The following is a 20,111-nucleotide window of genomic DNA, read 5'->3' as shown; positions in this document are numbered from 1 at the left end:
TTTTTGAGACAGGGTCTCCCTGTAGCCCCAGCTGTCCTGGAACTCACTGTGTAGACCAGGGTGGCCTTGAACTCACAGAGATCCGCCTGCCTCTGCCTCCCAAGTGCTGGGACTACAGGTGTGTGCCACCACGCCCGGCTTTTATTTATTTTTTAATCTTTTTAAAGGACAGGCTCTCACTGTGTTGCCCAGACTAGTGTAAAACCTCCTAGGTTTTCTAGCAATTCTCCTACCTCAGTCTCATGCTTGCTTGGGTTTCTTTTTCCTTTTTTTATTTGAGACAATTTCCCTCAGCCCAGCTGGCCTGGAACGCAGAGATCTGCCTGCCTCTGCCCCTGAGCGCTGGGATTACAGATGTGTACCACCATGCCCAGCTTGGGCTTCTTTATAAGATATTCCTATAGGCAATGATAGCTGAGTCTGGAGTTACGTACATTTTTAGCTATAATAATGTCTGTTAGATTGGTCTCCAAAAAAGCTATGCCTGGCATGACGGCACATACCTTTAATCCCAGCACTCAGGAGGCAGAGGCAGGCAGATCTGAGTTTGAGGCTAGCCTGGTTTGAGGCTAACAATGGCTACATAGTGAGATCTTGTCTCCAAAAAAGTGTTTTGTTTTGTTTTGTTTTTTTTTCTCTTCGTCTTTTTAAGACAGGGTCTCCCTGTAGCCCCAGCTGTCCTGGAACTCACTATGTAGACCAGGCTGGCCTTGAACTCACAAAGATCCACCTGCCTCTGCCTCCCAAGTGCTGGGATTAAAGGCGTGCGCCACCTTTAAAGCAACACCTGTAATCTCTGTCTGTCTTGACCAATAGTTTATGAAATTATTTCACACCAATGAATAAATTTTTACTTGATAGGTAAATTGTATCTTATTTTTGCTTAATTTCTGAGTGACTGCAGGCTTTAGCATTTTCAGTACATTGATTGGCCTTATGTGCTGTTTCATTAGATGTTTATAGCCTCCTCTTCTAATTTTATTTTTACAGTGACAGTAATACCTTTAGTAACACCTTTTTTTTTTTTAACCATTTGGGAATTGAGCATTTTGCAAACTGCATATACAGGATAATTTGATCTCTGGGGGCATTGTACAGCACAGGTGCACTTACACATATGCAGGCAATACATTCATATACATAAAAAGTGAAATACATAAATTTTTATTTTATTTTATGTGTATGCATGTATTGCCTGCATGTAGGTAAGTGCACCCATGTCATGCAATGCCCACGGAGGACAGAAGAGGCCGTCAGATCCCCTGGAACTGTAGTTACAGACATGGGTGCTGGGATTTGAACCTGGGTCTTCTGCAAGAAAAACCAATGTTCTTAACAGCTGAGCCATCTCTCTAGCCCCAAAATACATAAAATATACTTTTTTTTTTAAAGAGAATAGATCTTCAGTGATAGGAGGGAGCTAGTTTTCAGTAAAGTGCTTGCAACACAAGCTTGAAAAAAATAAGGGTTTGGCCCCAGTACCCATATTTTTAAAGTACCCCCTCATAATCCTAATGCTGGGGAAGAAAAGGCAAAAGGATCCCTGGGGCTTTCCAGCATACTAGCATAGCCTAATCAGTGAGCTTCAGCTCCAGTGAGAGACTTTGTCTCTGAAAAATAAAAATAAAGTGAAAATCAATTATAGAAAACACCTGATGCTGACCGGGGCAGGGTGGAGGGATGTCTTCAGGAACACCCCCACATCAAATGTGCACACATATATATACACACAGATGTACTCACAGTAGCACTCTCTTACAGGTTGTCCTTCAAAGGAGTATGGAGCGAGTGCAGTCCTTTTTTCTGAGAAACAAGTGCCGTCTTCCTCTCAAACCAAGTCTGGTAGCAAAAGAATTAAATATCAAGGTAACACAATGCTAGCAAGTTTACTGTGCATAAAAAAAAGCAGCTGGGGTTCTGGAGAGATGGCTCAGCGGTTAAGAACACTGGTTGTTCTTGCAGAAGACCCAGGTTCAAATCCCAGCACCCACATGGCAGCTAACAACTGTCCGTAACTCCAGTTCCAGGGGACCCAATGGCCTCTTCTGTCCTCCACAGGCATTGCACAACACAGGTGCACTTACCTACATGCAGGCAATACACACACATAAAATAAAAAAAATATTTTTTTAAAAAAGTTAAGTATTCGGTTTTTTTGAGACAGGGTCTCTCTGTAGCCCCATTTGCTATGTAGACCAGGCTGACCTTGATTGCATAGAGATTCCCCCTACCCCTGTGCTGGGACTTAAGTTTTATTTTAAAATAAAATTTTTGTAGCTCCATGATCAAGTGCCTGCTTGGCAGGTACAAGGCCTGATTTCAATCCCTAACCCTACAAAAAAACAATAAATAAAATACAATGTGATCTTTTGGCTAGTGAAATTATTCAGGTTTTGGTCAGCATTTGATTCCGTGGATAATGAATTCCACTAGCCCTGTAGTTAGAAATGGAGATCAGGATGAGTGCCACAGAACTTTGTCTCCTATTGAGCGATTAGGACATTTAAAAGCTAGGCAGCCTTTAAAAGTGTACTCTGAGTTTTTAAGTTTTTGCTTTTAGAGAGAAGCTATTTTACTCATGTTATACCTAATTTTTGAAAGATACTTAACATATCCATATGTTATTTCGTTTTCTGTACTTCAAAGTAACAAGTGAAAGGGATAAGAAATTGAACTTGGTTTTATTCCAGTTGTTACCTTTCTAATGCTCAGTGTTGTTTGCAGTCCTGTTCATTCTTCAGTTCTAATGCTGTGCCTCTGAAAGTCACAATGGTCAATGCTGATCCTCTGGGGGAAGAAATTAATGTCATGTTTAAGGTGAGAAAAGTAGGGTTAGTCTTTGGTTCTTGTTTCTTGCTTCTTGCTTTTAACATATCTTACTGTATTGCCCTGGCTCATGTTAAATTCCTGGACTCAAGTGATCTTGCTCCTTGTGTCTCCCAAATGCCTGGAACTATAGGTTTGCACCATGTGTCCAGATAGAGATAGGCCACCTTTAAAAGAGGGAGGGGAGAGGAGGCTGGAGAAATGACTCAGCAGTTAAGAGCACTGGGTGCTCTTGCTGAGGACCCACATTCTATTCCCAGTACCCACATGGCAGCTAACAACTGTCAGTAACTCCAATTTCAGGGAATCCAATGCCCTTTTCTGGCCTCCACAGGCTGTGCATGACACAAGCACACTGGCATACACGTAGACAAAGCACTCATACACATAAACTGAAAATAAATCCAAAGGGTGGGGGCTGGAAAGATTTCTCAGCAGTTAAGAGCAGGCTACTCTTGTAGAGGACCTGGGTTTGATTCCCAGCACCCACATGGTAGCTAACAGCCATCTGTAACTCCAGTTCCAAAGGATCCAGTGCCCTCTTCTTCCTTAGGCACCATGCACACAGCTAGTGCACACATATACATATAGATATTCATACATACACATAAAATAATTTTTTAAGTTTAAAAGTTCCATTTAACAAATTCCTTTTCCAAAATGACAAGGTAATTTGCTTATTAAATACTTGAGTTGAGTCGGTAATATTTAAGTTGGTGACACACACCTGAAAATCCTCATGGTCAGGAGGTGTAGGAACAAGGATCACAAGTTCCAGGTCAGCCTGGACTATGAGACTCTGTCTCAAAAAACAAACCATGGAAACTGGCAAGATGACTCAGTGGATAAGAGCACTGACTGCTCTTTCAGAGGACATGGGTTTGGTTCCCAGCACCTACACAGTGGCTAGCAACATTCTGTAACTCCAGTTCTAGGAGATCCAACACTGTCTTCTAGTCTCCACAGGCACTAGGCATGTACATGGTGCACATGCATATGTGCAGACAAAGCAGTCATACACATAAATAAAAAAAAATCTTTGGGAAAAAAAAAAAAACAGCGGGAACAATTTAGGTTTAGTAATTATATGAAAATTATTAATGACACAAACTGTTCCAAATAGGTTTGGAGATAAATGCAACTCCAGAACAGAGCTTGCCACAGTGCCCACATTGGTTAAGCAGTTACAACTCGGCATACTAACTGTAATGTGATCGACACCCTCTAGGTTTGCCAGGCTGCATAACTGCAAAACCATGAGCAGTGGCACTGGTTGAGGGATTGCTTGCTTCTTAAGACAGAGTCTCACAGTATAGTCCAGACTGGGCTTGAACCCTGGATTGTCCTGCCTCGGCTTCCTCAGTGCTGGGGTTCTAGGGGTATACCACTATGCCTGGCTGCTGGACTTTGGAAACAGGGTTAACCTGTGCAAAGCAGAAGGACTGGAGTGTTAGGAATCTATTACCTGTCAATTGTCATCATAATTTGTGTATCTTCAAGAAAGAATAGTTCTGGTTAATTCACTAAAGTGGTTAGAGATTCATAGTCTAAATTGAACCTCTCAAATTAAGTTTCCATATACTCAGGTCTGGTTTGGGACATTATTTTGTTTCACTGATGGCAAGTGCCTTTTCTTAAAACAGTACCATCTGTTTTACGCCTTTAATACAAGCACTCGGGAGGCAGAGATAGGTGGATCTGAGTTCGTGGCCATCCTGGTCTCCATAGCAAATCCAGGCCAGCTGGGGCTATAGGGAGACCCTATCTCAAAGACCAAAAAAAAAAAATATTTACAGTTCAGCAGAGTGTGGCTCTGTGGTAGAGTGCTTTTTTAGTGTGTACAATACCAAGGACTCAGTCTCCAGCACATCATAATTAATTAATGAAAATAAAATACACTCTTCAGGAAATGGAGGTATGATGTATTAGATAATTTCCTCTAGGATAATGTGTAAGAATAAAATGCAGATTTTTTTTTTTTTTTGAGATTGCATTGAGTCTGTAGGTTGCTTTAGGTAGTATGGTCATTTTCACCTTGGTCATTCTTTTGATTAATAAGCATGGGCGGTCTTTCCATCTTCTAGTGTTTTCCTCAAAGTTTTTATTATAGAGAGCTTCCTTTTTTTCCTTTTTTGTCCTTTTGAGACAGGGTCTCCCTGTAACCAGCTGGCCTGGAACTCACTCTGTAGATGAGGCTGGACTCAAACTCACAGAGCTCAAAATGCAGATCTTTTATCACTTCTCTCTTTACTACAAATGTTCCTGAGATTCTGTAGCATGTGATCTATCAAGTGTTTGGAATGGTCCAATTTTTAAAAATTCATTTCATGAATTTCAAGGTCGGTGAAGATCTCCGGCAAGATATGTTAGCTTTACAGATGATAAAGATTATGGATAAGATCTGGCTTAAAGAGGGACTGGATCTGAGGATGGTAATATTCAGATGTCTGTCAACTGGCCGAGATCGAGGTAGGTCTTTTAGTTGGACCTTGGTATCTTCTATTTAAATCATCTTCGAAGCATTTCATGGGCCTGGGATTAAAACAACTCAGTGGGTAGTCCTGATACACAATCTCATTGTCTTACCCCATTTTGATTTCATTTTCACAGAATAAAATACTGTTAGGGTTTTATTCACCTGTAAGAGCAACTTTTTATCTTACTACTCAGTTGATAAATTTTTCAGTTTTATCACTTGTGTGTGTGTGTGTTTTGTACATGTGGAGGTCAGAGAACAACTTTCAGAGTCACTCCCCTTTCTACCATGGATTCTCAGAATGAGACTGAGCCATCTTGCTAGCCATTATTTGATGAGTTTTTGAAATAAGGTTAGACAGTTCATTATGTGATACATATTACATGTTCAACAAATGCCACCTTCATCATAGATGGGTGTCTCCCATCTATAAAACGATACTGTGGAATAATGAGACTCATTCTTGATGTATTTTTTTTATGCGTGGATCTATTGACAGACTACCATACAGGTAAGTTGTATCTCACTTAGAGACATCCAGTATTGTGGCTCCAGGATCACTGAGATACTCATCTCCACTAAGGTGGAAGACTGCCGAGATGGCTCAGCAGGTTAGAGCACTAAGCCTGACAACCTGAGTTTGATCCCAGGAATCTGCACAGTAGAGAGAGAGAATTGATTCTCATAAGTTGTCCCCTGACACACTGCCCCACATTCCATGGCACGTGTACGTACGCATTCACAAGCACATGGGCACACAGACAAAAATCAGTCAATAAATGTAATTAAAATATTTTTTAAGTAAGGTTGAGAGTGATAGAGGAAGACTACCTCTGGCCTTCACATGCATGCATACGTGCTCACACAATAATGTATATATACTATACAAATCAACCTGGATACTTTTTCAAAATAAGGTGGTAATTTTTGTTGCCCATAATTTTCAGTATGAACTACTGGATATCAAGGATTGAAAGCTATATATATATTTTTTTTTGTCTTTTTGAGACAGGGTCTGTAGCCCCAGCTCTCCTGGAACTTACTATGTAGACCAGGGTGGCCTTGAACTCACAGAGATCTGCCTGACTCTGCCTCCCGAGTGCTGGGATTAAAGGTGTGCACCACCACTCCCGGCTAAAGCTATAATTTTTTAAGAAATATTTTTTATTTTATGTGTATGAGTGTATTGCCTGCATGTGTGTAACTGCACCTGTGTCGTGCAGTTCCCACAGAGGACAGAAGAGTAACTCTCCTGGAACTGGAGTTACAGTTGTTAGCCACTATACGGGTGGAACCCCAGTCCTCTGCAAGAGCAACCAGTGGTCTTAACTGCTGGGCCATCTCTCCAGCTCCCAAAGCTGTAAGTTTTTTAAAGATTTACTTTTGGGACACATTTTCACAGAGCTTGATATTTTATTGTTAAAGGCATGGTGGAGCTAGTTCCTGCTTCAGACACGCTCAGGAAAATCCAAGTGGAATATGGAGTGACGGGATCCTTTAAAGATAAACCACTTGCAGAGTGGCTGAGGAAGTACAATCCTTCTGAAGAAGAATATGAAAAGGTGATTAGCATGCTTCATGGTCTATTTGAGATAGGGTCTTCTTGTTGCCCCAGCTGGTCTGGCACTCACTAAGTATGTAGCCCAGTCTGGCCTTGAACCCAGAGATCTGCCTGCCTCTGTTGGGATTAAAGGCATGCTTCTTTATTTTTTTTAACTTCTAAAAAAAAAAAATGTACTGAGAATTCATTCATGCATGTAAGATGTTTGGATCAAATCCATGCCCACTCCCTCCCCTCCAACTCCTCCCATATCTCCCCATCACTTTTTTCTAACAACTTCATGTTCTCTCTCTCTCTCTCTCTCTCTTTTGTAATAGGGCTTTTTGCTACTCTAACACTCCCCGTCTGAAGAGGTAACCCTAAAATCTTTTAGGGATTAGATAGGAGCTCCGAAATACTTTTGACATTTTTAACCTTTGGATCAGAGTATGTTGCTAAAAGGTCCAAGGACATTTTGATTTTTAGCCAAGAAACTGGCTACTTTTCTTTGGTTTTTTTTTTACCCTAACTGCCTAGACAGTTCCTACCTCCTGTTCTTATCACCTCATTTCTGATAGGGAAATGGGACACAGACCACTCTGGCTTCTTCCATGCTGAACAGGTAGGTATGCAGGATGAGGCAATTGGAGTACCCCTTCAGTGGATCTATCTAAAAGACTCCCAGATTGCATAACTCTTAACTGTAGGGAGAAAAGAAATTCCTTGACTGGTGCTTAGGAGATGTGAAGGAGAAGTAAAGGTAGTTAGCATTACAAGTTCTAGACGGGGAACCAGAAAAAAGTCAAAACAGGGCAAATTTCAAATGTTCATATCAGAGTCCATTGCGATTTCTTGATGAGCGTTTCCAAAAGCATCCCTCCATTGGGTTCCTCCTCATTTTTCTTTTGTCTGCCAAAGCCAGACTTGAGAGTGATGGACTCAGCATTTGTTTTCAGGCACTTTGATAGCTGTTGGAGTCCCTAAAATCAGTGTCAGTTCCTTGCAAAGGCTTCAAGATAGGGGGAGAAAACAAATTTAGCCATCATTTTAGAACAATAGTGGGTTGTCTCCCTTAGCTACAGTTGGGCACTACATTGTTGCAGACCGAGATTTGAAGTCTTACATCTGAGCAGCACTTTGTGATTAGAAACAAAATCATTGACGAGAAATAATTGTCTAAATAACATTTTATATGGTCTTAAGTCTAATGTCTGGGAAGTGTAATCCCTTGAACTCTTAAAGAATTATACTGATGACTTTGCTCTTTGGTTATATTTTCCTTTTGGGTGTTTAAGACCATATAGTTGGCCCCCAAAAAACAGCTTATTTTTACTCTTAAGGTAATTTGAGGATCTTTTCCTCAGGGGTCACAGGGGCTTAGGTGCCCCTGGCTCCTTTTACCAGGTCCATCTATTTGAAACTCAGTCAAAGGTCCTGCTTGACCGTGGCTGGCTTCACTTGGAAATGTGGAAGAAATGTTTCCTCTGTGTTGACTCTCCTCTTTGTAGACTGGGCACTTGTTCAAGTCCATCTGGTGGGGTCTCCATGGCCTCCCTGAACAAGAGGACAGGTGACTCACCACAGTTACAGGACATTTTGAGAGATGCTCCATAGTCCCCTAGAACTTAGTTGACCTTGGAGGGCAAGGAGCAAAAACTGTCCTTTAAATCCTTCTGACCAGATTAGTAGAGGCCTCAAAGTATGGCTGTTAAACATCCAAGAAAGCTAGTTCTACCAGTCTGGTACTTTTAATTACCATGTGCTATGTAGATAAGTTTGGGCTAAAGCCAAGTGTTCTCAGATAAGCCTTGACTAGACATATATTTTGTTCCTTAAACTAGTTGACTAAACTATGACCTTAGAAATTTTAAGATTATGTGTATATTATTTTTGTCTCATCCTTTATATATCATAACAAACCTATGCAGACCTTCACCACTTGCTTAGTCTTTCTCATTTTTTTCTATTTTGGAAAAAATCTTCATTCCCATATCCTTTTAATATCTTTTTACATTCTCATTTTCTTTTTTAATAATTATGAGACATAATAACATTAACAAGTTTTCTGCTTGGTGTGTTGGCACACTCCTTTAACCCCAGCACTTGGGCGGCAGAGGCAGGCAGATCTCTGAGTTCAAGGCCAGCCTGGTCTACATAGTGAGTCCCAGGCCACCTGGGGCTATAGGGAGACCCTGTCTCAAAAAAACCAAAAAAAAAAAAACAACCCCCAAAACAAATTTTCCATCTGTTGTGAGAATTCCTTTCCTGGGGATACTAAGCAATGTTTATCCACTTCTAAGGTTCTAGTGTCAAACCAGTGTTTAAAGTTTTCCTGGGGAACCAGTGAATTTACTTACTCCACACTCCCTCCCACATGCCCTAATTATTAGGAGCATCAATTTTTTTGTTGGGCATACTTTTGGTGGCGCACACCTTTAATCCCAGTACTGGGGAGGCAGAGGCAGGCAGATCTCAAGGCCAGTCTGGTCTCCTTATTGAGTTCTAGGCCATTCAAGACTCTGGGAGGAAGAAGAGGAAGAGAGGGAAGGAAGGAGGGGCAGGAGGGAGGAGGAGGGAAAGGAAGAAAGAGGAGAAGGAAGGAGGCAAACCAATATGTACACAGTAAATACAAGTATTTACTGTGTACTTATCTCAGATGGAAGGCCTGTCATAATGTTAATATTACTTAAGACTCACAGTCACTTTGAATGGTGATAGAAGAAGACCCCAGGTTTGGTGGGGTTTTTTTTTTGTTTGTTTGTTTGTTTTTTCCTTAATTATTAGCTTTTAAAGAATTAGGTTTTGTTATGGCTTTTTTTTTTTTTCCAAACAAAATTTGTTTTTGTTAATTCTTCTCCCCACCCCTGCCTTTGCCTTCCTCCTACCTCCTCATGCCCTCCTTTGGAAAAGATCCCAGTTTTAATGTCATTTACTGTCTAGTTTAGGTGCCATTAGTGTATTACAAGACATAAAAGTGCTATCTGTTGAATCATGAAAATTAAAAGACCTACAAAGTATAATATCCTTTTAAGTGTTAGGTCAATCCTTTTTCTTAATTCTTTGTGGTCCTGGGAAGAATTACAGAAGAAAACTATATTTCTTTATAGTGATATTGACTTGTGATTACTGGTGGGCTATTCAACAAAAAACAATTGTCCAATAGCATGCATTAAGTACTTTTAATACATTTGACTTTTTGTTATTTAATGAGTGAGAAAAAATATTGTACAGTGGAGTCATACTGCCTGGGTTGGAATTTGGCTTTGCTGCCTCTGTAATCATGTGATCTTGGCAAGCACAGTAAGTAGCCTTGCTGTTTCTGTTTTATTCATTTATGAAATGGCATCATGGTACCTAAGTTATTGATTTGTTGTAGAATTTCTTAATGTATAAAAGGTTTGTGATGAATATTACATAAATATTTATGTAATATATTTGGTGTTACCATTATCATTGGTAATGATTTCTGGAGAATGATAGAATGAAAACCACCTAAACTAGTAGAAGTATATGACTGCGGCCACTTAGAAATACAGTATTTTGCCAGTATCAGCATTGTGGTACAGACCTGTAATCCCAGTCTTGGTATGCTGAGACAGGAGGATTGTGAGTTTGAGGATAGCCTGGGGTAAACAGCAGCACCGGTCTGAAAAATAATCACAGTATTTTGAGAATAAATGTACATGCATTATATAAAAGTATTTACTGTATACATCTTACATGCTATGTGTACTTTTGTATATATTAGTAATTCCCAGGACAGGCAGGTCCAACTAAAAACTGGTCTAGCCTTGAGAATCTTATAGATACATAGACATCAAATGGTAAAATCAAATTGCATTAAATATGTTAGTGGATGTTTTGAGATAGAAGTTAACCCTTTTTATGATGTTAAGGATAGAATCTAGTTCTCATACATGCTAGACAAGAACCAAGCTATATATTCTGCAAACCCCTAAACTCATTTTTTATTATGTTAATTTATGTGTATGTATGCAAATATGTTGTATTTTGGGGTTGGATGGTTGTACATGATGCTACTACACATGGGTGGAGGTCAGAGAATAACTTTTAGGAATTGGTTTTCTCCTGTCATGTAAGTCTCAGAGATTGAACTCAGGTTGTGAGACTTGGTGGCAAATACCTTTACCTGCTGAGCCAACTTGCCAGCCCATAAGCTAACTGACTTCCTCCTCTTCCCTTCCCCTTCCCCTTTCTCCGTCCTCCTTTCCTTTTTTCCTCTGTCTTTAGAGAGAGAGAGAGAAAGAGAGTGAGTTTGCCGTGTGTATGCAGGTGCTCATGGAGGCAAGAAGGAGGGCATCAGATCCCCTAAGTCCTGAAGTTAAAGATAGTTATAGCCAGCCAAGCGGCTTGAACCAGAGTCTTGTGTATACTAGGCAAGCACCGGATAATTATTGCCCCAATGATATTTATCTACAAATATGATGTGTAAAAGCTGGTCACAGGCAGTTCATACTCTTTAGGAGGGCCTGGTAGGATCCATGCCTGGTACAAGACAAAGCTAGAGAGGTAGCATTAACTACCTTTTAATAGGGCATTTTGCTTTTGAAATATGAAAAGGGCTGGATTTTATTTCCATACCCATTTTGTGTGCTGTTGAGTAGATTGCGATAGTGGGTGGTTTTACTGGTTTTTTTTTGTTGTTGTTTGTTTGAGACCGGGTCTGATTAGGTAGCGCTGGCTGACTCAAAACTCTGTTTAGACCAGGCTGGTCTCAAACTCACAGAGATCTGCCCCCCGCCCCCCAAGTAAAAGTATATACCACCAGCTAGTGTTTTTATCTTATTTATTTATATATCTCTTTAAATTACCGTATTTGGGCTTCAAAATCTCATTCTAACTGGCCTAGAACTCACAGCAGTCCTTCTGCTTCTGCCTCTTGAGTACTAGATTATAGATGCTGAGTACTAGATTATAGATGTGAGCTCCCCATGCCAGCTCTGCAGTTGTGCTTCAAAAGAATGATGAGTGACCTCATACCGTATGAACACTGCCTCCTCTAAAAATGCTTTTTCTCTTAAATTTCATGTCTGTTTTTCAGGCTTCCGAGAACTTTATCTATTCTTGTGCTGGATGCTGTGTAGCCACCTACGTCTTGGGTATTTGTGACCGACACAATGACAACATAATGCTCCGAAGCACGGGACACATGTTCCACATTGACTTTGGAAAGTTTTTGGGCCATGCCCAGATGTTTGGTAGCTTCAAAAGGTATGTTGTTAACATCACTGAAGAGATGTCATGCTTTGCCTCATGGCTCCTTCTAAACAGAACTAGGGGTGGAAAAGGTCCTAAGAGAAGAGATGACCTTACCATGTACTGACTATCAGTATGTATATAGATTTTGCTGCAGTAAATGGACATGTATTCTGTTTACTCTACTTCGTGGCACTTTTTAGAAATGGTTCCATTTGTATAATGTCAACAAGTCAAAAAATTTTCTCTCCATATCTTGGTAACCGTTGTTGAATTTCTCTTTGGGCATATAGGTTTATAAATACCACTTTTGAGAAAATATTACATGTAAGTTCTGTCCCGCTAATGAGGTTCCTGTGTGATAGTTCTCCTCAAAATGTGAATTATGGAAGTTGAAAACTGCCTGATACTGCTTCCTACTTAGAAATTGCTTTAGCCCACATGGCTTAGTCTAATGACCTTTAACAGCAAGTGTGACAACTCAGTATGTGCGTATGTTTGGCAGATATGCTCTGTGTGTACTTTCAACAGGGATCGAGCTCCTTTTGTGCTTACCTCTGACATGGCGTATGTCATCAATGGCGGTGAAAGGCCCACCATTCGTTTCCAGTTGTTTGTGGACCTCTGCTGTCAAGCCTACAACTTGATAAGAAAGCAAACAAACCTCTTTCTTAACCTCCTTTCCCTGGTAACTATCTTCTTTACAAACATTGAATTTTATGTTAGCACATCTATGTTTTAACTTTAAAAAAAAATATTTTATTTATTTATTTATTTATTTATTTATTGGTCTTTTTGAGACAGGGTCTCCCTGTAGCCCCAGCTCTCCTGGAACTCACTATGTGGACCAGGCTGGCCTTGAACTCTGCCTCCCAAGTGCTGGGATTAAAGGCGTGCGCCACCACGCCCAGCCCTTATTCATTATTTTTATTTTATGTGTCTGCATGTATTGCCTGAATGTATGGAAGTGCACCTGTGTCTTGCAATGCCCACGGAGGTCAGAAAAGGGTGTCGGATCCCCTAGAACTGGAGTTACGGACAGTTGTTAGCTGCCATGTGGGTGCTGGGATCTGAACCCGGGTCTTCTACAAGAACATTCAGTGTTCTTAACTGCTGAACCTGTTTTAACATTTTTTTTAAAGGATATTTTATGTTATAGTCATAAGTGTCAAAATTTTACTGAAATATTTTTAGATTATTACTATGTAAAATAAATCAGAGAGTACCCAGAGTCTGATTCCATGGCTTAAGTGCAGACTCAGTCAGTAGAGTAGTGACCCTGGGTGGAGAGGAGTAGAACCTGAAGCTTAAGGAAGGGCGCCTGGGCTGCTGGTGAGTGAGCACTCGTTTGTGCGCGTGTGCCTATGTGCTCATGTCTCCATCTGAGATCAGATAGTGAACACTGACCACAATGGATCTTAGGATTTCTGTGCTTTCTAGGATGTGTGGTAAACTTAAGTTCAAAAGAACAAGGGTGCTATAATAACTGTGACTGGGATCGCTAGAAGGGCAATCTGGACTTCACAAGCTTTACTCCATAAATGGGCCTTGACTTCTCATTGTAAGTTACTTAGGATCCCCAGGACATTAAGGAACCCCTCAAAAGTCATTGTTTTTGTTTTCTTTAGTTCTAAGTACTTGACCAGAAGAAAAGTAAACTTTTTTTTTTTTCCTTTTACAGATGATTCCTTCAGGGTTACCAGAACTCACAAGCATTCAGGATTTGAAATATGTTAGAGATGCATTACAGCCCCAAACCACAGATGCTGAGGCCACAATTTTCTTCACTAGGTATGGCCTGTGTATTTTAAGTGCGTCATTGAAGATTTGTACACTTTAGTTTTGATATACTTCACCTACTACGGATAAATGAGAGTTACCAAAATTCTGATTTGTTTTTCATTTTTTTTCCTCTAAATGTCAAGGAACTGGAGATATAGCTCAGTGGTTTATATGGTTCTTATAGGACTCAAGTTTGGTTCCCTGCATCAATGACTGGTGACTCACAACTGCCCGTAACTTCAGCTCCAGAGAATCCAGTGTCTCTAGCCTCTACAGGCACCTATACTCACGTGCACATATCCACACACAAATGTAGACATACACACATACGCAGAATTAAGTAAAATAAATCTTTAGAAAAAAGATAGCTGTTAAGAATTTAGAGTTGGATGTAGTAGTTTGTGCCTATAATTTCAGCCTTTGGGAGGCTGAGACAGAAGGATCATAAGGTCAAGGCCAGCTTGGCCGGTTTAACAAGACCTTGTCTCAAAATAAGGGCCAGGCATGGTGGCACATGTCTTTAATCCCAATACTTAGGAGGCAGAAGCAGGTAGATGAATCTCTGTGAGATTGAGGCTAGCCTGGTCTACATAGTGAGTTCCAGGCCAGCTGGGGTTACAGGAAGCCCTTGTCTCAAAAAACAAACAAACAAAAAAAATCAAAAAGGGCTAGGGATATTGGTCAGGAGTCAACTGCTTGTCCTAGCCTGTGAGGCCCTGAGCTCAATCCCAGGCATGGAAAGAAAAAATTAGTTACTGACTAAATATAAGCATTACTCTCAGGGTATCAGCTCAAGATTTTCTTTTTTGGTCTTTCTGAGACAAGGTCTCCCTGTAGCCTCAGCTGACCTGGAACTCACTACGTAGACCAGGCAGTCCTTGAATGCACAGAGATCTGCCTGCCTCTGCCTCCCAAGTCCTGAGATTAAAGACGTGCACCACCACGCCCTGCTCATCTCAAGATTGTTTAGTGCATGATTTCAATTATATGAATCCTGTTTATGAACATACTTCTGAGAAACATGTTTTTTCACAGTACCAATCTTAAAGTGATTTCTTCAAGCTATTTTTTCCAGATTCTACCATAATGACCAGGCGTGGTGGCACATGCCTTTAATCCCAGCTTGGGAGACAGAGACAGGCAAATCTCTATGAGATCAAGGCCAGCCTGGCCTACATAATAACAGGCCATCTAGGTTTATATAGTGAGACCCTGTCTTAAAACAACGAACAAAAACCAGTAAGATTCTACCATAACAGTTTTTCCATATGCCGAAAGACCAGTAGCAGACTCTGGTCCACTAGTTTAGTACATCGTGACTTTACTGAGGCCCTTGCCAGTGAGTGGCTGGATTTCAATGTCATTGTTACTCTAAATTAAAACAGATCCTACATGTTCTCAAGATGAGTGGCCATATTGTTCACTGACCTCTGCTGTCATGTCATCACGGCAGGGAGGTTATGCACTTAAGGTATTCACTACCACACCCAGCCATGAGATGCTCTGTAACAGGTCTTTGGCCTAAAGAACAAAGAATACTTGGCAGAGTGAGAATCTACTTAATATTTTGCTTTTTAAATTTGTTACTGTTTATTATGTGTGGGTACATACTGCCCAGTTGTATAGAGGTCAGGGGACAATGTAGAGGAGTAGGTTCTCTCCTTCTACACTGTGGGTCCCAGAGATTGAACTCAGATCGTCAGAATAGCCAGTAAGGGACTTTACCTGATGAGCCACTTCACTAGCCCCTGCTTAATATTTTAAAGGAAACTGTTTTCATCTTTTATTATCTTGAAAGAACTTAGCATGTGTCCTTATGAAAGTTTACTGCTAACAAGTTTTCTGATGATTTTGTAGGCTGATTGAGTCAAGTTTGGGTAGCATCGCCACGAAGTTTAACTTCTTCATTCACAACCTTGCTCAGCTGCGTTTTTCTGGCCTGCCTTCTAATGATGAGCCCATCCTTTCATTTTCACCAAAAACATACTCTTTTAGACAAGATGGTCGAATCAAGGAAGTCTCTGTTTTCACATATCATAAGAAATACAACCCAGATAAACATTATGTAAGTTTGGTTTCGATGTTTGTAGATAATCATGTATAAGGTTTTTTGTCCTTTGAACATATTTCACTGACTGCTACAGTTGGTTCTGTTCATGCTTGCTGCTTCCATGGACAACGCCAAAATAACCAAATGAACCTGAAGAATCTCTGAAGTTTCAAAAAAAATTCTGTATTATTAAATTTGTTTTAAAATCATGATGGCCAAAATGTATTCTTTCTTTTCATATCAGGGAGTGCCTTGTTCTCATTCCTTCCATCTTTTTCTAGTATCAAAGGTGAATCTTGCTATAACAGATTCAATCAATACAATTCAAAAAGCTTATGCATCTACTTTCCAATACAGTATTTATGTTTGTTTATTATGTATCACTGGGAATCAAACTGAGGGCCTTAATGCAAGGCACATACCCACTTAAAGCTTGTTTTTAAACAAAGACAGGATTTTCATTGTTTTTCCCACTGAGAAAATGTATAACATTAAATTTGCTTTTTTTTGGAGGGGGGTCTGTTTGAGACAGGGTCTCCCTGTAGCCCTAGCTGGCCTGGATTTGCGATGGGGACCAGGCTGGCCTCGAACTCAGAGATCCACCTGCCTCTGCCTTCCGAGTGCATCTTTGCTATTTTTTAAAAAATATTTTTTTTAGCTTTTTAAAAATGTTTTATTATTTTTATTTTATGTGTATGAGTATTTCCTGCATGTATATGTATGTCATGCAGTGCCTCGGAGGTCAGAAGAGGCCTTTGGATTCCTCTGGAACTGGAGTTAAGGACAGTTCGTAGCCACCATGTGGGTACTGGGAATTGAACCCGTGTCCTCTGCAAGAGCAATCAGTGCCCTTAACTGCTGAGCCATCTCTCCAGCCCCCAGCTTTGCTACTTTAAATCACTCTCTTGCTAATTTTTTTTTCTTCTTTTCCATGCTGAGAATTGATCCCCAGGATGTCAGGCCTGCTAGACAAATACTTCAGCACTAGCCTCTGTGCTGGTTAGCATCTCGTTAGATAATGCTTTCTGCTGTTAGTTTTTTTGGTCTTTTTGAGACGGGGTCTCCGTGTAACCCCAGCTGTCCTGGAACTCCCTATGTAGACCAGGCTGACCTTGAACGCAGAGATCCGCCTGCCTCTGCCTCCTGAGTGCTGGGATTAAAGGTGTGCGCCACCACACCTGGCTACTTCTTGCTTTTTAAATTTGTGACAAATTCATAGATTATAGAAAGCCTTTTCACTTTTTTGGGGGGGGGATTGTTTTTGAGACAGAGTCTTCCTGTAGCCCCAGCTGTCCTGGAACTCCCTATGTAGACCAGGCTGGCTTCGAACTCAGAGATCCCCCTGCCTCTGCATCCTAAGTGCTGGGATTAAAGGTGTGCACCACCACGCCTGGCTGCCTTTTCACTATTTAACCATTTTATAGTGACACTGTTAAATGTGCTGTTTGTAATGTACATGCACAGATACACAAATGCCTCAGAATTTTATTTTTGCTTTTCTATAACTATATAGTTGAAATATTGAATAAAATCTGTTTTCCCTTACCTCCTACCCCGTATTTTCTTGCCTTTTAAAAAATTTACTTTTTATCATTTTCATTGGAAATGCACTAAGTATATAAGATTAAGTACATTTTGTTATTATATTTAGACCTGGAAATAAAATACTGATTACTTTCTCATTTGTTTTCCTGCATCTTCCAGGAGCTCATTCACACGTGTGAACTTGTGTTCCATGTGTTGTAAATATGACAGGCTATATTTGCTATTTTCTGTTAGTGACATATATTCCCAACCTTAAAGCACTTGAACTATACTTTTTTTCTATTCAGAAAGGAAATTTTATTGTAGTTTAATGGACCTGTCACGTGATTGCTTTTCAGATTTATGTAGTCCGAATCTTAAGGGAAGGGCAGCTTGAACCGTCCTTTGTATTCCGGACATTTGATGAGTTTCAGGAACTTCACAATAAGCTCAGCATCATTTTCCCACTTTGGAAGTTACCTGGGTATGTTATTGCTGCTGTTATAAAAATTAATCCTTTTTCTTTTTCTATGGAGGAAACTATTTTTTCTCATGTGTAGGTGAGAAACTTTGTGTTAACATCTAGAGTTACAATAAGGAGTACTTAATGCAGAGCTGAAGACTGAGAAGGCGTTACATTTTTCTTGTTAAATGAGTAAACAATGAATATGTGATTAGAATATTAAAGCTGGGCCGGGCGTGGTAGTGCACATCTTTAATCTCAGCACTTGAAGGCAGAGACAGACAGATCTCTGTGAGCTCGAGGCCAGCCTGGTCTACATAGTGGGTTCCAGGACAGCTGGGGCTACAAGGAGACCCTGTCTCAAATAAGACAAAATAGATAGATAGATGATTGATTGATTGATTGATAGATAGATAGGTAGATAGATAGGTAGATGATAGATAGGTAGATGATAGATAGATAGATAGATAGATAGATAGATAGATAGATAGATAGATAGATAGATTAGGGTCCAGTGGTCATTCACTCAGGAGGTACAGGCAAGATAATCAGTGCAATTTCCAAGTGAGCCTGATTTCAGTGCCCCACTGTCTGGTACCAATTTCTGTCTTAGTTTGTTTCTTCATTGCTGTGACAAAACACTCCAAACAATACCAACTTGGGGAGGAAAGCGTTTATTTATCTTACATCTCCCAGGTCACAGTTCATCCAGGAGCCCAAGGTAGGAACCTGGAGGCAGGAGCTGGAGCACAGGCCATGGAGGAACGCTGCTTACTGGCTTGCTCCCCTGACCCCCTGCTCAGCCTGTTTTCTTAGGAAACACAGGCCCACCTGCCCAGGGGTGGTATCACCCACAGTGGGCTGGGTCCTCCCACATCATTCAACAATCAACAAGATGCTCCACAGACATGGCCACAGGCCAGTCCAATGGAGGCAATTCCCCAGTTGAGGCTCCCTCAACCCAGGTGTGTCAAATTGACACTAAAGCGGTAGGTTCCAGGCCAACCAGCGCTATATAGCAAGACCCTGTCTCAAAAAAAAAAAAAAAACTGCCAACCACAAACACAAACGCTCAAAATATAGAGCTTTTCAGACTCCTCTTTTAGGTTGTCACTTTGACTTTGTGGTCACTACCATAGTAAGAACCTAAGATAATGGAATCTTGGTTTTAAAGTCACATGCTACACCTGCAGAAATTCATATGAACCAGCGATACTGGCGTCCTGTGATAAATAATAAACTTGAGGGCTGGCATGATGGCTCAGCAAGTAAAGGCACTCGCCACTAAGCCAGAAGACCAGAGTTCAGTCTCGGAGCCCATGTGATAAAAGGAGGGAATGAGTGTTTAGAGTTGCCCTCTGACCTCCATGCATGCCCTGGGATGCTGCCCTCTACCTGCCTCACACACATATATAGACTGTTTTGTTTAAAAAAAAAAGAATTAGCTGGGTGTGGTGGCACATGCCCAGCAGAGGCAGGCGGCTCTCTGTGAGTTCGAGGCCATCTGGGGTTACAGGAAAACCCTGGGTCTCAAAAAGACAAAAAATTAAATGAAAGCAGATAACACTGAAATTCTTGGATGTAATCTTAATGTTTAGCTTTTTTAGGGTGTGGGGGGGCAAAGGAAATTTATTTTTTAGAATTACGTGTATGGTGTTCCTTCTGGAGCATATGTACTAAAATTGGAATGATATAGAGATCAGCATGGCCCTTGTGCAAGGACGGCATGCAGATTTGTGAAGGGCCCCATATTTAAATAAATAGAAATAATGTGTATGTGTGTGAATGTGAGTGTGGGTATGTTCAGAGGCCAAAGGCAATGGATCTCCTGGGTTCCCTGGAGTTACAGGCAGTTGTGAGCTGCCTGACATGGGTGCTGGGAACTGTACTCGGGTCTTCTGCAAGAGCAGTATATGCTTGTAACCACCAAGCTGTCTCTCCAGTCCCCAAGACTTAGGTTTTCATCTGATTTTTTTGTGAGCCTTCCATTTTACTGTAGCTTGCCACATTTTTCATGTTCTCCTCACACAAGACTTCAAAACAGAGCTTTCAGAATGAGTAACAGAATTTGTCACTGTGTGACTGATTTTTCTACCATGAGATGATGGCTTTGGCACCTGATTTAGGTGTCCTTAATGTATTTTATGAGGTCTACAACAGCTGTAGCTACTAATAATTTTTTTTTTTTTTTTTTTTTTTTTTTTTTTTTTGAAACGCTCTCCCCTTTGCCCCC

At 40.7% G+C, this 20,111-nt stretch overlaps 1 protein-coding gene and 1 non-coding gene across 2 annotated transcripts in view; both read left to right on the top strand.

Moving 5' to 3' along the window:
• Pik3c2a (phosphatidylinositol-4-phosphate 3-kinase catalytic subunit type 2 alpha) overlaps window positions 1-20,111 on the top strand; it is a gene marked incomplete in the record, with an annotated part of 131,878 nt that overhangs the window by 105,398 nt on the left and 6,369 nt on the right. Inside the window, 9 exon segments of the mRNA XM_029556280.1 lie at window positions 1,762-1,866; window positions 2,725-2,817; window positions 5,166-5,295; window positions 6,728-6,864; window positions 11,905-12,074; window positions 12,591-12,747; window positions 13,741-13,850; window positions 15,699-15,906; window positions 17,775-17,899. Coding sequence (XP_029412140.1) covers window positions 1,762-1,866; window positions 2,725-2,817; window positions 5,166-5,295; window positions 6,728-6,864; window positions 11,905-12,074; window positions 12,591-12,747; window positions 13,741-13,850; window positions 15,699-15,906; window positions 17,775-17,899 — 1,235 coding nt within the window.
• LOC115067739 lies at window positions 19,532-19,634 on the top strand. Its single transcript, XR_003847106.1, has one exon. It is a non-coding gene; the product is annotated as a U6 spliceosomal RNA (small nuclear RNA).

Source organism: Nannospalax galili, unplaced genomic scaffold, assembly GCF_000622305.1.
Source record: "Nannospalax galili isolate Female #2095 unplaced genomic scaffold, S.galili_v1.0 scaffold44, whole genome shotgun sequence".
Taxonomy (NCBI): domain Eukaryota; kingdom Metazoa; phylum Chordata; class Mammalia; order Rodentia; family Spalacidae; genus Nannospalax; species Nannospalax galili.
The sequence above is the reverse complement of the archived record's forward strand: the minus strand, read 5'-3'. Positions and strand labels throughout refer to the sequence as shown.